The 17,623-nt window shown below is 46.6% G+C and overlaps 1 protein-coding gene across 1 annotated transcript in view; it reads right to left on the reverse strand.

Moving 5' to 3' along the window:
• Window positions 1-17,623, reverse strand: part of LOC129713324 (ankyrin-1-like) — a 135,106-nt gene that overhangs the window by 22,400 nt on the left and 95,083 nt on the right. Inside the window, exons 39-41 of the mRNA XM_055662297.1 lie at window positions 17,035-17,178; window positions 6,712-7,225; window positions 4,398-4,800 (exon numbers count right to left, since the gene is read on the reverse strand). Coding sequence (XP_055518272.1) covers window positions 4,398-4,800; window positions 6,712-7,225; window positions 17,035-17,178 — 1,061 coding nt within the window. The remainder of the gene's footprint in view (window positions 1-4,397; window positions 4,801-6,711; window positions 7,226-17,034; window positions 17,179-17,623) is intronic.

Raw genomic sequence — 17,623 nt, forward strand, 5'->3', positions numbered from 1 at the left:
GAGGCCCAGCGTTTTCTTCCTGAGGAGACTGAAGAAGGTCCATCTGTCTCCTCAGATCCTGGTGAACTTCTATCCTGCCCACGAGAGCATCCTTACCAACTGCATCAGTAGGTAAACTGCTGGTCCTGGTGAAAATTGCCCAACGCATCACCGGTTCCTCACTCCCCTCCATTGAGTCTGTCCAAAGCAAGCCAGCTCTACCTCAGCATCGCCAAGGACTGCTCTCACCCCAACCAAGGAGACCCTTTCCGGGAGCTACAGGTCTCTCCGTTGCCGAACCAGCAGGTGGGAACAGCTTCTTTCCGGCGGCTGTCACTCTTCACCTCCTCCACAGAACCCCCCGCCCCCCCCCCCCGGACACTTATTATTTTTTATCATTTTGTTGTCTCTGTACTGTACACTGACAATACAATTAAAATTGAATCTAATCTGAATCTGAATCGGATTTTAGCAGAATTGAAACATCCTCCCACCAACTAGAGAATGGTCCTGACCTCCCATCTACCTCATTGGAGACCTTTGAGCTATCTTTAATGGGACATTACTGTTCTTGATCCTCCACAGAACGTTATACCCTTTATCCTGTATCTGTACGCTATGGATTATTTAATTGTAATCATGAATAGTCGACCGACTGGATAGTGCACGACAAAAAGCTTTTAACTGTACCTTGGTACATGTGTCAATCATAAATTAACTTGCTGCTGCACCCCTCCCCTCATCTCCCTCCAATTGCCACTTGCCCTCTATTCCTTCAACCTTGAATGGTCTCGGCCTGAAATATCATCTGTCCATTTCCTCCAACACATGCTGCCCGTTTAGTTCCTCCAGCACTTTGTGGTTTTTCTCATTTAAACATGAGATTAGTTAAAACAAATGTAGGTCCCTTGCAGTCAGAAACAGGTGAGAGTTGATCATGGGGAACAAGGATATGGCGGACCAATTGAATAACTACTTTGGTTCCGTCTTCACTAAGGAAGACATAAATAATTTGCCGGAAATAGCAGGGGACCGCGGGTCAAAGGAGTTGGAGGAATTGAGTGAAATCCAGGTTAGCCGGGAAGTGGTGTTGGGTAAATTGAATGGATTAAAGGCCGATAAATCCCCAGGGCCAGATAGGCTGCATCCCAGCGTACTTAAGGAAGTAGCTCCAGAAATAGTGGATGCATTAGTAATAATCTTTCAAAACTCTTTAGATTCTGGAGTAGTTCCTGAAGATTGGCGGGTAGCAAACGTAACCCCACTTTTTAAGAAGGGAGGGAGAGAGAAAATGGGGAATTACAGACCAGTTAGTCTAACATCGGTAGTGGGGAAACTGCTAGAGTCAGTTATTAAAGATGGGATAGCAGCACATTTGGAAAGTGGTGAAATCATTGGACAAAGTCAGCATGGATTTACGAAAGGTAAATCATGTCTGATGAATCTTATAGAATTTTTCGAGGATGTAATTCCACAGGAGAGCATCTCTGTCAGACACAGTATGTCTTTTCAATGAGACGTGAAACGAAGGCTTCTCTGCCCTCTCGGAAGAAGTAAATATTCCGAGGCACTCTCGTAGAACAGCAGGAAACATCTCACAACATGCAAGCCGTATTTACCCCTTAATCGACATCACTTGCAGATTATCTGCTCATTAACACATCGCTGTTTATTGGATTTGCTGTGGACAACTTGGTGTCATTACGAAGTTGAGTTTAGTTTTGAGATACAGCGGGGAAACAGGCCCTTCGGCCCACCGAGTCCGTGCTGACCAGCGATCCCCGCACATTAACACTATCCTACACACACCCGGGACTATTTGCGATTTTACCAAGCCGATTAACCTACAAATCTGCACCTCTTTGGAGTGTGGGAGGAAACCCGAGCACCCGGAGAAAACCCACGCAGGCCACGGGGAGAACGTGCCAAACTCCGTACAGACAAGCACCAGTAGTCAGGATTGAACCCGGGTCTTTGGGATTGCATGGCAGTAACTCTACCTTTGCGCCTCAGTGCCGCCCAAAAAAGCAGCTCCTTGATTTTGTGGTGCTGTGGAATGCAACATAAAACTAAAGGGCCTGTCCCACTTACGCAATCTTTTTGGCGACTTGCCGGCACCTGTCAAAGTCGCAGCAGGTCGCCGAAAAATTTCAACATGTTGAAAATCCAGTGGCGACCAGAAAAAGGTACGACTCTTTGGGCGACCACTCACGACCAAACAGGCGTCACTCACGGGGTGATCGCTGGTCGGCGCGGACCCGGCGAGCCAAAGGTCCCCTCTGTAAAGTCTGAAGTACGTCAGCCAACAGATATATCTGGAAGCAGCATGTGACACTGTAGCCAGGAGGGTCAGGAGGATGAGCCTGAAACAGCTCACGTTCCGTCTGTCTCTTTGCCCTTCACACTAGCTTTGTGCAGGCAACTCCTGATTTGGCCTGGTGCACTTTCCCTGGCCTTCACTCAATCTATTCATGTCTCAGACTGACTGACACCAGCTTTACCGTTAAAATAAAACAACTTTGATGCTCAGCAAACGCTGGACTAGTTTAGTTTAGTTTAGTTTGGTTTAGAGATACAGCGCGGAAACAGGCCCCTCAGCCGGCCGACCACTAACACTATCCTACACACACTAGGGAGAATTTACATTCATGCCAAGCCAATTAACCTACAAACCTGTATGTCTTTGGAGTGTAGGAGGAAACAGAATATCTCAGAGAGAATCCACGCAGGTCAACGTACAAACTCCTACACTGATTCCTGGGATGTCAGGACTGTCTCTTATGAAGAAAGACTGGATAGACTTGGTTTATACTCTCTAGAATTTAGGAGATTGAGAGGGGATCTTATAGAAACTTACAAAATTCTTAAGGGGTTGGACAGGCTAGATGCAGGAAGATTGCTCCCGATGTTGGGGAAGTCCAGGACAAGGGGTCACAGCTTAAGGATAAGGGGGAAATCCTTTAAAACCGAGATGAGAAGAACTTTTTTCACGCAGAGAGTGGTGAATCTCTGGAACTCTCTGCCACAGAGAGTAGTTGAGGCCAGTTCATTGGCTATATTTAAGAGGGAGTTAGATGTGGCCCTTGTGGCTAAGGGGATCAGGGGGTATGGAGAGAAGGCAGGTACGGGATACTGAGTTGGATGATCAGCCATGATCATATTGAATGGCGGTGCAGGCTCGAAGGCCGAATGGCCTACTCCTGCACCTATTTTCTATGTTTCTATGTTTCTAAACTCCGTACAGACAGCACTGGTAGTCAGGATTAAACCCTGCTCTCTATCGCTGTGAGGCAGCAACTCTACCGCTGCACCACCTTGCCACCCCTTTACAGCCACCCATATCAGGGTGGTGGAGAATGGGGTTGAGAGGGAAAGATAGATCAGCCATGATTGAATGGTGGAGTAGACTTGATGGGCCGAGTGGCCTATTTCTGCTCCTGGAACTTGTGAACGTATGAACAGGAACACAAACGAGTGTATGGGTGATTGTTGGTCGGCACGGACTCTGTGGGCCGAAGGGCCTTCTTCCGTGCTGTATCGATGAACAAATCTGCGGACCCATGGAGTGGGTGGAGCTTGGTACGCATCACGTGGTGAGCCCGAAGCACAATTTAAAAAAAGAAATAAAAAAATTACTTTTCGGAATAGTCGGAAAGTGGATGATAGGAGTTTTACTTTGTATAGAGTTTCTCCAATTCTCCCTGTTCAGTTTTGGAAAAGTAAATCCGATGGTCAAAGTCTAAGTAAAGGAGATCTCACAAAGATAGACACAATATTCGAATAAGGGGTAAGCCATTTAGAACGGAGACGAGAACAGACTTTTTCACACAGAGAGTGGTGAGCGTCGAATTCTCTGCTTCAGAGGGCGGTGGAGGTCGGTTCTCTGGATGCTTTCAAGAGAAAGCTAGATAGGGCTCTTAAAGATAGGGGAGTCAGGGGATATGGGGAGAAGGCAGGAACGGGGTACTGATTGGGGATGATCAGCCATGATCACATTGAATGGCGGTGCTGGCTCAAAGGGCCGAATGGACTACTCCCGCACCTATTGTCTCAAATGCTGGAGTAACTCAGTGGGACAGGTAGCAACTCCTGCAAGAAGGAATGGGTGACGTTTCGGGTCGAGACCCTTCTTCAGACAGAGTCAGTGGAGAGGGAATCGAGAGATATGGATAAGGTACAAAGATGAACCCAACTATGAGGGGTCCAACAATGAACCATCGTACATTTCCTAGATCATCGTCTGCTTTGATCTGTCCATTTCACACCTTCCATGTTCTTTGTACCCTTCCATACGCTTCCGACCCGAAACGATACCTATTCCTTTTCTCCGGGGACACTGCCCAACCCGCTGAGTTACTCCAGCTTTTTGGGTCTGTCCTCAGTGTAAATCGGCATCTACACATAGAAGATCTCCTCACCTCCTCGCTCGAGTCCACCACCTCCTCCTCCACGGTTATCCAGCTGCTTCGTGGATCAACGTGGCGGTGAAGTGCCGAGCCGCCAGTGGCGGAACAAAGAGGGCCCTCCAAATCCTTCAGATGGCGGTAGGGGAGAGGCTGCTGCTGCCCCCTGCTGTCCAGCGACTGTACCAGCCGCTCCTCGGTCTGTAGGCTACGGGGACTCTGCTTGGCGATGTTGGACAAGCTCTCGGCCGGCCACTGTTTCAGAACCTCGGCCCACGCCTCCTTCTGCGATGCAATGAAGCCTGGCTTCCATGGCTCAGCCTTCGGGGCCATCACCGAGGTCCCTTCAACCTCAGGGATCCTTCCTCTCTCCTCGTGGACCGTCAGGTAGGACACAATGTAAGGTGGTGCTTGGGACCTGTCAGAAAAACAACATTGGGTACAAAATTAGCTTCTTTGCGGAGGCAAAAAGACGTGGCATCTTGTACATGGATAGACACAAAAAGCTCAGCGGGACAGGCAGCATCTCCAGTGAGACGTTTCCGGTCGGCAGTTGGGTGACGGTTTCTTCAGTCTGAAGAAGGGCCTCGACCTGAAACGTCACCAATTCCTTCCCTCCAGAGATGCTGCCTGTCCCGCTGAGTTACCCCAGCTCTTTGTGTCTATGTCATCCCACTTTCTCATTCACTCCCTATACACTCACAGAGGTCAATTTACCCCAAAACCCAAATGTCGTGAGGATGTGGGAGGAAGATGGAGCATCTGGAGGAAACCCGCATGGTGACGGGGAGAACGTGCAAACTCCACATAGACAGTAGCCGTGGTCAGGATTGAACCAGGTCTCTGGCATTGTGTGGTGGCAACTCTACCAGCTGCGTCACTCTATTCCTCTCCAGGACAAGGGGTCATAGCTTCAGGATAAGGGGGAAATCCTTTAAAACCGAGATGAGAAGAACTTTTTTCACACAGAGAGTGGCGAATCTCTGGAACTCTCTGCCACAGAGGGTAGTCGAGGCCACAGTTCATTGCTATGGAGAGAAGGCAGGTACGGGATACCGAGTTGGATGATCAGCCATGATCATATTGAATGGCGGTGCAGGCTCGAAGGGCCGAATGGCCTACTCCTGCACCTAATTTCTATGTTTCTAAATGAATCTCACATATCACATTATTAATCTTCTCAACTTCAAACAATCTTCTCAACTCCACAGAGGTCCAATTTGTTCAATGTACTTTAGTTTCGCAAAACAGTGTGGAAACAGGCCTTTCGGCCCACCGAGTCCACATCGACCAACAATCACCAGTACACTAGTTCTATCCTACACACAAGGGACAATTTACAGAGGCCCAATTAACTAAAAACATACACGTCTTTGGTATGTGGGAGCAAACCGGAGCATGCGGAAAAAAACCTAATAGGGTCAGTGGGAGAACGTACAAACTCCATACAGACAGTGCCCATTGTCAGAATCGAACCCGGATCGCTGGCATTGTAAGGCAGCAACTCTACGTAGGCCAATAATATCACCGTCTCACAGCAAGTCAATATTTTCACATGGGCTTTGAAGTGAAGTTCCTCATCATGATTTCTCCTATTGCTGCATTGTTCAAGTTCTAATGACCCTAAGTGATGGAGTCATAGATTGATACAGTGTTGAGACAGGCTCTTCAGCCCAACTTGTGGCAACTGCTCTGTCTCCGACCGGAAGGCACTGCAGAGGGAGGTGAAAATTGCCCAACGCATCACCGGTTCCACGCTCCCCTCCATTGAGTCTGTCCAAAGCAAGCGCTGTCTGCGGAGGGCGCTCAGCATCGCCAAGGACTGCTCTCACCCCAACCATGGACTGTTTACCCTCCCACCATCCGGGAGGCGCTACAGGTCTCTCCCTTTGCCGAACCAAGCAGGCCGAGGAACAGCTTCTTTCCGGCGGCTCCTCTCTAAACAACGTACCCAATGAACTGGCCTCAACCCCCCCCCCCCCCCCCAGAGAGTTCCAGAGATTCAAATCCTATGTCTCTCTTCAAGGGAGATGCTAAATGCATTCGTTGTCTCTGTACTGTACACTGACAATGACAATGGAATCTGAATCTGAATCTGAATCTGAACTTGCCTACACCAGCCCACATGACCCGGCTACACATGTCCCACCTGCCCGCGTTTGGAACATATCCCTCCAAACCTGTCCTATCCATGGACCTGTCTAGCTCTTTCTTAAATGGTGGGATAGTCCCGGCCGCAACTATCCCGTCTAGCAGCTCGTTCCATTCGCCCACCACCCTTTGTGTGAATAAGTTACCCCTCAGATTCCAAAGTAAGGAGTCCATTTACCTTTCCGCATTCAGGTCAGGCGGCTGGACGTCTGAAGTCGCTCGCCTCAAGGTGGGTGACCCTGCCCATTTCTGCTGCCCTGAAATTACAGAAATGCCATTCTCTGTATTCACCTCCTCTGCCATCTTGGTTGGAGTCTCTCCTTCTGTCATCTCTGACCTTTTGCCCTCTGACCTCTGACCTCCGACACTGTCGAGCATATCTACCAACCCATTGATGGCGTCTGAATCCTCCTCATTGAGGTTTAAGGAACTCAGTCCCTCGGCCTGAAATGAGTCGTCGGCCCTGCTGTAGTCCAGCGAAGAGTCTTCCGCGACCACCAGAGGCGGCTTGCCGCCCGACGACCACACATTGACGTCGGACATCTCCAGAAGGGAGTCGTTGTCGGCACGTGCATGGGGATTAACGTCCAGGCTGGTGACGTCATTCCAGAACTGGTCAGCTTGAAGCGGAGATGGCATCGTGTATTGAAGCGAGGCGGGAGATAGCATCTCATCCTGCACTGTAGTGAAACCTGCACAAGCACACAGAGCACACCTGCAGAAGCCATACCTGCAATAACGGAGTCAACTAGCAGAGAGGGGGGGGGGTAGGGAGGGGTGGGGTGGGGGGGGGGGAGAGGGGGGGGGGAGATGGACCGCAAAGCCCTCCAGTAATGTTCGGCCATATTTGTTCCATCAGTGCAGTTGCAAAATTTAATCAGTTCTGGAACTATCTTTGGGCAACAAGTTGGCCGTTGGTTTCTGATTTCTAACCAAAGTAGAAAAAATACAAATAGTGTACGAAGGAACTGCGGATGCTGAGTTTTCACTAAAGGTGGACACAAAATGCTGGAGTATCTCAGCGGGACAGGCAGCATCTCCGGAGAGAAGGAATGGGTGACCCTTCTGGTCGAGACCCTTCTTCAGAGAACTCAGACCTGTATCATCAACCATTCCTTCTCTCCAGAGATGCTGCCTGTCCCGCTGAGCATTTTGTGTCTGTCTTCAGTAGGAAATACAAATTATTGGAGACACAAAGAACTGCAGATGCTGGAAACTGGAGTAAAACTTAAAATGAGCAGATACCGGCCGGTTTTTCCATTGATGTATTATCGTTCTGCTGGTAGACAAAAATGCTGGAGAAACTCAACGGGTGCAGCAGCATCTACGGAGCGAAGGAAATAGGCAACGTTTCGGGCTGAAACCGCTATTGTTGTTCTGCTGACTGGTTAGCACGCAACAAAAGCTTTTCACTGTACATCGGTGCACGTGACAATAAACCAAACTGAACTGAGACTGAAACTTTAATTTGTCCTATTCTGTCACAGCCAAAACTAAATCCCTTTAGAATAGAATAGAATAGAATAGTTTCTTTATTGTCATTGTAACATGAACCATGTACAACGAAATTTAAAATGTCAGCCAGTCAGTGCAGCATTCAAACATTTCTAAAAGCTAACGATACATACAAGGTAAAATATTAAAAGATAATTCAATTATTCTACTTGTACACCCAGCCGCATAAATTACCTGAGGCATACGGTTAATTGGATTTGTTGCTCATCACTTTTGTAAATCCACATTTATCTACTTCACTAAAGAGAGGCAAATTTCTTCCTGTAAAGCTCACAGTCTGAAGAAGGGTCTCAACCTGAAACGTCACCTATTTCCTTCGCTCCATAGATGCTGCCTCACCCGCTGAGTTCCTTGAGCAGTTTTGTCATTTTGACAACTCTCAGTCCAAAGAAAGGTCTCGACCCAATTGGAACATATCCCTCCAAACTTGTCCTATCCATGAACCTGTCTAGCGGTTTCTTAAATGGTGGGATAGTCCTGGCCTCAACTATCTCGTCCATATGTAACTATCTTTACATGTGGCAGTAAACTAAACTAAAAATGCTCTGCAGAGATGCTGCCTGACCCACTGAGTTACTCCAGTGCTTTGTGTCTTCTTTTGTAAAGCAGCATCTGCAGTTCCTTGTATCCCTATGTCTAATTCTGGGGGTGGGCAGTTGGTTCAGTGAAACACAATCTGCCATATCTAAAGCCTAAAGATAGTCAGTCGATCGTATGAAGGAATACTCTTCACAGCGGAGCCCGATTAATTGAGTGTTTTAGCAAGTCGAAAGGGCCTGTCCCACTTGGGTGTAATTTGCGTGACATCTTTAACGTGTCAATGCGCGAATGGTGCGCGTTACGCCCGCATGGTGCGTGGTGACGTGCGGTGGCGCGCGGCGCCCCAGGATTTTGGGATGTACAAAATCTTCGCAAATGACACCCATGTGGGACTGGCCCTTTAAGTCCACCAATTCATAATGAGAGCTGACACTGGATTCATTTCCGAGTGTCCTCATTTCACTTCAGACTTGGCTGGTGGGGCTTTCAATCCTTTGGGACGGAATTGTCAGCTTTGCTGAAGCATCGAATTAAGAACCAGAATCAGCTGTAAAAACGGCATCTCTGTTAACAAAACAGGGCATGGGAAATTCAGCGATCTAAAGCACTTTAGTTAACGTGCAAGGCGATGCTTTAGCGATTGAATACAATTGAGATAATAAGTTAGGTGAAGAATTCCAGACTTCAGCAAACTTGAGACTCCTTTCTTGTTTCCTGGAGCTGTTACAAAACAATAAAGTCCTGATCACTGCGGTCCATTGTCCCAGAATCACTGGAATTAACAGCTTGCACAAGCCGATTAAAAAAAATCCATACCATTCTGTGAGAAAAAACATGACAAAATGCAAACACATACCAGACATTAATATTAAGCAAAGAGCCTTTTGGGATTTTTTTTTTTCCCCCCTTGCAGAAATACATTTCTAGCGCTTGTGAATCTCCTGCCCTCGGGAATAGCAGGAACATTCACCAAGGCCCATGGTCACATGCTCTGCCAGAAAGAAATACAGAGCAAACATTGCCGCAAAACTTTTAATTGCTGTTAATTAAAGTGTTGGGCTGGGGAATGTGGTACTGTGTTACACCTCTGTATGAACAATATAGGAGAAGGTGGATTGTACTCATCAGGCTGCAGCGAAGAGGAGCAACCTGTTCCTCTTGCCCCAGTTATGAATATCAGGTTCTGAGAGTAAGCTTTGCACCATGGAGTTGTGGAGGGGAGATCCGAGACCAAACTCTCCGCACTGTTTAAGAGGCAGGGCATGGCCAGTGATCCGATGGCTAATGCCCCTGTCCCACTTAGGAAACCTGAACGGAAACCTCTGGAGACTTTGCGCCCCACCCAAGGTTTCCGTCCGGTTCCCGGAGGTTTTTGTCAGTCTCCCTACCTGCTTCCACTACCTGCAACCTCCGGCAACCACCTGCAACCTCCGGGAACAGCACGGAAACCTTGGGTGGGGCGCAAAGTCTCCAGAGGTTTCCGTTCAGGTTTCCTAAGTGGGACAGGGGCATAAAAGGGATTACTACCATGATATTGGAAATGATGACTGAAAGAGGCAATAGCATTAAGCTTGAATATGAAAACATAATTGTGAATGGTCATCGGCGATACAGAAAGGGAAAGTTCATAGGATCACACAATATGGAAACAGGCCCTTCAGCCCATCAGGTCTGTGCCGACTATCCTGATAATGGATATGTTCACTGAAAGAGACAATAGCGATAAGATTGAATGTAAAAAAAACATGATTGTGAATGATCATCAAAGATACTGAAAGGGAAAGTTCATAGAATCACAAACAGGCTCCTCAGTCCACCAGGTCTATGCTGATGATCCAATGCTTTAGACTTTAGAGATAAAGTGCAGAAACAGGCCCTTCGGCCCCGCGTCTGTGCCGACCAGTGTTCACTCTGTACTCTAGCACTACCCTACACACTAGGGACAATTTACAATTTTTACCCTAGGCAATTAACCTATAAACTTTTAACTTTAACATTGCGTGTGGCGTGCACAGCCTAAAGTTGTAGGACAACTTGTTCTATTTGATCTTACTTGATTGTGCACGCCAGGTTGATTGCATTCATTGAAACAGGGCGGACCACGTGAAGGTTGCAATCTCCCACCCCAAACGTGAGGCCAATGCTTCATCGGTTAAAGAGCATCGTGCCTGAACTCAAGCTATCGTTCTCAGCCGTGTAACAGGACACACCAGGTATAAGTGCACACAGATCAGGCTTCCACAGCTGCAAAACCACTTGGGTTACAATTATATATACTCATCTGCAGTAAGTGTACACCCCCCCTTGTTTCTGAGTATGTGTTACGGACTGCATTGGGCACGCTGAGTATTGACTTTAGTCTGCATTGATCAAAGGTGCAAGAAATAGGAGAAAGATTGTCCTCGGCATGAGTAAGTATTTACCAGATGCTCTTGGCTTCTAGAGATTACAACTCGATGCCACTAAATATCTCGGGCATTAACATGATATCCCCTTTTAGCACTGTTTAAGAAAGAACTGCAGATACTGGAAAAATCGAAGGTGAACACACACAAAACTGGAGAAACTCAGCGGGTGAGGCAGCATCTAAATTCTACTCCACTGTCGGATCATAGAAGAGTGAGTGTAGGGTGATATTGGCCACGACCTACAAAGTCATCAGTTACAAGTAAATTCTACTTTAATGATGTATGGGACAGTAGGATGTGAAATGACGCAACACACAACACTGCAAGCGGTGCAAGCAGGCGGCTTGCTCCAGATCACAGATCCCGATCAAACACATGAGGTGAGGCAGTGGATGATGAGTCACATAGTTATACAACACAGAAACAGCCCAGCTTGCCCATGTTGACCAAGATGCCCCATCAGAATGAATGACACTTTATTGCGGGGAAAGCAAGAAATGGGGGTAGGAGGGAGAGATAGATCAGCCATGATTGAATGGCGGAGTAGACTTGATGGGACGAATGGCCTAAATCTACTCCTACTCCTAGACCTTATTGTGGCAAGTGACAGTGATATTATTTTTGCATACACAAGGTATGTAAAGAGTCACCACATAAAGGGCATCGACAAGGTTACAAATTGTCACAAGCCAGGTCCTTCTTTGTTCTTCCCCCCCCCCCCCCCCCCCCTCCCTCCCCGCCCCCCCCCGCCCCCCCCAGGGCGTTTCTACACTCCCCATCTACAACCGTCCCACCTGCCACCATTTGGAAACACGTAACCTTTTCAAACCCACTTTAGGATTTACAATAAAGTGGTCTGTTAGTTTATTCCAAGTTATAGAGCCATATAGTATGGAAACAGGCCCTTCGGCCCATCTTGCCCATTATGACCAAGATGTCCCATTCTATGCTAATCTGACCTGCCCAAGCTTGGTCCATATCCCTCTAAACCTTTCCTATCCATGTACCTATCCAAATGTCTTAAATTTTGTTTTGGTCCCTGCCTCAACCACCTCATCTGGCAGCTCGTTCCATACACTCACCACCCTCTGTATGAAAAAGGTTGCCCCTCAGGTTCCTATTAAATCTAGTAAACCAGTCCAATTTAAGTCTAGTGAACCTTCACTACTGACAGCTTTGAACAGTATTATTTTTTTCTGCAAGACTTGCTGAAATTACTATCATGTACAGACACTCACTAACTGAATTTACGAGCGAGCGTGCGTTTGGGAAGTGTCTTGTTCTGACTGCTGCATCACAGCAGAAGGAGTTAACAGATTTAAACAAACGCAAAAACCTGTCAGCATTTGCTTCCCTTTGTATACGTACAGGGCAGCAACTGCTTCAAACTAGTTGTGAACCGATTGGTTTAAGACGGTGGCATTGAAAGAGTTAAACAGATCAGCTTAACTCTTCCAGTGCCACCATGGGCAAGATTTGCACTTCTTGTGACTTTAATTTAGCTTAGTTTAGAGATACAGCGCGGAAACAGGCCCTTCGGCCCACCTAGTCCGCTCTGACCGCAGGTCCCCACACATTAACACACTGGGGACAATTATACACAATTTTACACATACACCAAGCCAATTAACCCTACAAACCTGTACGTCTTTGGAGTGTGGGAGGAAACCGAAGATCTTGGAGAAAAGCCACGCGGTCACGGGGAGAACGTACAAACTCCGTACAGACAGCACCCGTATTTGGGGTTGAACCAGGGTCTCTGGCGCTGTAAGCACTGTAAGGCAGCAACTCTACCGCTGCACCACCGTGCCGCACAACCTGACCCATTTAGAAAGACGTGCCAGGTGAGGTTAACAATTCTGTGATGCACTTCTACAGCTTGGATTCTTGCTCAATATGTCAGCGCGAGGGCTAGTTTCCTCCATGAGGGCTGGCAGATGAGTTATTCCGCGGGGTTGCGAATGCTGAATGACGTTCACATTGAAGCAGAACTCAGTCACATGCAAGCGATTTCCACCTCCCATTCAACGAATGGATAGCTTATCTCTCAGCGTTCCTTGGGAAATTATGCATGATAAATCTTGGGATTGGAGTGATGAGCTCATCCCCCTCGATCCAAGGCATGAGATGCATTTGCAGATCAGACCCAATCTGAACGTTAGGACTATTTGGACAAGTTTCATCCCCTTTTTCCATCTACCAAGATCTGATCTACATGGAGCTTTCTTCATTATGGACATTAGTAAGGCCATGCATTTTGTTACAATTGCTGGCAGTTCAACTATGATTGACAATGCAAAGTGGAGCCTTGCTAGATTCTCTCATTACTAATGACATCCAGTTCCACCTCCCTGTCCCTTGCTTCAGGAGACTCAACTGAAATCCTTGTCATCATGTCCACAGCTGGCTTTGCCATAGGGAGTATGTAGGGAGGAACTGCAGATGCTGATTTAAACCGAAGACAGACACAAAAAGCCGGAGCAACTCCGCGGGTCAGGCAGCATCTCTGGAGAAAAGGAATAGATAGTGTTTCAGGTCTGAAGAAGGGTTTCGACCCGAAACGGCACCTATTCCTGTTCTCCAGAGATGCTGAACTCGCTGAGTTACTCCAGCTTTTTGTGTTTAAGATGGAACTGCAGATGCTGGAAAATTGAAGGTGGACAAAAATGCTGGAGAAACTCAAACCTATGTCCCCAGGTCCTCGATTCCCCTACTCTGGGCAAAAGACTGTGTGTCTACCCGATCTATTCCTCTCATGATTTGTTACACCTCCATAAGATCGCCCCTCGTCCTCCTGTGCTCCAAGTAATTATTGTATCAATCAAAAATGGATACACCAAACTGGCTCCCCTCCTTGCAGAGACTGTAAAGGTTGTAATCACTGATAGCCTAGCTCTGATCCTTAAGACACAACTGATATAAATTGGCATACAAAAATGACCTTACTTTCCCTAATCTGGTTTCTGTCATGTCAACAGGAACACAAGCCGTGAGATATCTTATTCCACCAAATCTCAAGTTTTAACCTAACGCTAACACATATTGTACAGCAGCTTAATAGATGCCTTCTGAAAATAACACTCCTTAATATCCCTCTTGTTTGCCAAGTTTTCAGTCAACGGTCAATTACTAATTTTGTTTTGATTCCTCGCCAGCCTTGAAATATTTCACTTTATTAAATGCTCTTTATAAATGCTTGCTGTCATAAAATATGAAATGATATTCTTGGCTGAGTATCTACGGACTTAATTCAATGTGTCTTGCACATGTGCTGTTTGACAAATTACTGTTTGAAATGGGGTAACATAGCAGCTCAAACTAATGTCACATTGAAACTGTGGTTAACAATCAACACACGCGCACACACACACGTGCATATACACACGTGTTCACACACATGTTCACACGCTCATGTGTGCACACACACGCACGCACATATACACATGTTCACACACACATGTTCACATGCTCACGTGTGCACACACACTTGCGCACATATACACATGTTCACACACATGTGCACACACGCACTTGCGCCCACACACACGCATATATATACACACATGTGTTCACACATATGCCCACACACAGGCACGTGCACACACATATATATTCACATGCATACACACACACACACAGGCACGTGCACACACATATATATTCACATGCATATACACACACACACATCCGTGCACACGTATACACATACGTACACACACATACATACATGTACACACACACGTCATCTTTTGTGCAATGAAAGAAGCTCCATGGAGTAAAATAGCTGAGGACACTTTGAAACAGGGTAACTGTGAATTTTTAAGACAACTAAATGTTCAGAATGGCCACGGTCTAAGAGTTTGATTTGAAAGGCTGATTTTCATTTTCGCTTTTCCTTGCCATTGAGATTGGGAGTGAGATCTGCTATTTCATAATTTCCAAAGAAAATTACATCTAAGCCAAAATGTAGAGAAGGGAACAGCAGGCATGCAGTGCAGACAGAGGGTGGCAAAGAACCAGATATCAACATGAAGTCAGAGGTCAGAGGCAGAGAGGTAACAGGAAGTTTAAATAGTTTCACCTTTGGCACAAGGAAGTAAACAGCTGATAACCAGAAGAAAAACAGTTCACGCACATGGTATAAAACGAGTTCAGCTACAAACACAATAGATCACCACATGTTAATGTCATTCCAGTTTTGGTCGTGGTGGGTGACAGAGGAATTTGGCCGGTTACAATTATTCTTGCATGGCTGATCTACCTCTGTGTGTTTCAATGGCATAAAACCCTGCCGACCAGAGGGTCCAGGTCTATGGGGAGTTGATGGGGTAGTCATTCCTCGTGTACAGTTTAACTACAGATATGACGTTGAGAAGTGGGGAACTCCACAGCAACCCAACAATAAATAAACCAACTGCTTGACAAACATATAAAATTATAAAAGGACTGGACAAGCTAGATGCGGGAAAAATGTTCCCAATGTTGGGCGAGTCCAGAACCAGGGGCCACACAGTCTTAGAATAAAGGGGAGGTCATTTAAGACTGAGGTGAGAAAAAAACTTTTTCACCCAAAGAGTTGTGAATGTATGGAATTCCCTGCCTCAGAGGGCAGTGGAGGCCAAGTCACTGGATGGATTTAAGAGAGAGTTAGATAGAGCTCTAGGGGCTGGTGGAGTCAAGGGATATGGGGAGAAGGCAGGCATGGGTTATTGATAGGGGACGATCAGCCATGATCAAAATGAATGGCGGTGCTGGCTCGAAGGGCCGAATGGCCTCCTCCTGCACCTATTTTATGTCTATGTCTATGTCTATGTCTATCGAATTTAGTTTTAACTGAAAGGGATCAGAATCATTCCTTGTGTAGAATGCGTTCTACACGGATAAGGAGGTGAGTGAATTGGCAAGTTAATTTAGCACAGTTTCGCAGCAGTGCTGATGTTCAGGGTGCTAATATATATTAGAGGACCTATTACTGAAGATGCAGGATTATTTCAGTGTCCTACCATGAGAAGACCATAATACGATGTAAATCCATCAGAAGGGTGGAACGGCAAAGGGTGCCTTTTCATTACAGCTTCAGATTTCTTTCGTAAAATCTGGTCGAGTTATTCATTCAGTCTTTTCAGTTTAGTTTTGTTTAGAGATACAGCGCAGAAACAGGCCCTTCGGCCCTCCAAGTCCAGCGATCCCCGCACACCAACACTATCCCACACACACTAGGGACAATATTCACTGGAATTCAGAGGATGAGAGGGGATTTATGGAAACACATTAAATTATTAAGGGATTGGACACGCTAGATGCAGGAAACATGGTCCCGATTTTGGGGGAGTCCAGAACCAGGGGTCACAGTTTAAGAATAAGGGGTCGGCCATTTAGAACTGAGATGAGGAAAAGCTTTTTCACACAGAGAGTTGTGAATTTGTGGCCTCAGAAGGCAGTGGAGGCTGATTCATTGGATACATTCAAAAGATAGTTACATAGAGCTCTTAGGGCTAGCGGAATCAAGCGGTATGGGGAGAAGGCAGGAACGGGCTACTGATTGTGGATGATCAGCCATGAGCACATTGAATGGCGGTGCTGGCCTACTCCTGCACCAATTGTCTATGTATCTATAATTGACACTACCCATCCAATTAACCTATAAACGTGTATGTCTTTGGAGTGTGGGAGGAAACCGAAGATCTCGGAGAAAACCCACGGAGAGGACGTACAAGCTCCGTACAGACAAGCCCCCGTAGTCGGGATCGAACCTGGGTCTCTGGTGCTACAAGCGCTGTAAGGCAGCAACTCTAGTCATATCGTGAAGAGTTGCTTCTTCAGTCACTCGAATACTTGTCCATTGGGAATGTAATTGCTACAAGCACAATGGATGGGCAACTTCATCGCTTACCGTTAACATTCGATACTTCTTCCACCATGTGCCTTGTAACCTTGTTTTATTCGGAGGATATTGCCGATGCGAATCTTAGACTTACAAGCAAAGTACAAGTGAAAGAGGCTGGAAGATTTGAAACGTGATGGAGTTCGGAACTTACCATTCACTGCCGGAGAAAGGCTTTGGTCTCTTTCTGTGTGCTTTCTATTTGCATTCAGATGGTGGCTGTTGATGCCGGATCCTTCCAACATACTCACTATGTCGTTGCGATCAATGTTCTTCAGTGCCAGGTACAAGCTTTCCACTAAAGGGGCAGAAAGACCAGTTGAAAGCAGTGAAGGAAAAACTGCACTGAGCACAATCATTCTGCCTGTTTATTTTTCAGCACTTCAATAACTTTGTGAAACAACTTTTCTTATCACCCGAGTCACCAATCCCTTTGACACATTCATGACACTCAGAGATATCCATTTCAATGTCTTTCCCTGGGAATTGCTCTAGTGAATGAAGAACAGTAGTTGACTTTTCCCATAGCTTCTCCTTAATCCTTCTACCCCTCTGCCCAAGACTCGCACAATACTTACAGCTTCACGCCCTGTACCTGCTCAGATAGACACAAAATGCTGGAGTAACTCAGCGGGAAAGGCAGCATCTCTGGAGAGAAGGAATGGGTGGTGTTTTGGAATGGTTCCACTGCCCTCCTGATGAATTTTATTGTTTGTGTGCCTCATTGTCACCTTCCCCTCAGC

The sequence above is a fragment of the Leucoraja erinacea genome, chromosome 35 (assembly GCF_028641065.1).
Source record: "Leucoraja erinacea ecotype New England chromosome 35, Leri_hhj_1, whole genome shotgun sequence".
NCBI classification, from domain to species: Eukaryota; Metazoa; Chordata; class Chondrichthyes; order Rajiformes; family Rajidae; genus Leucoraja; species Leucoraja erinaceus.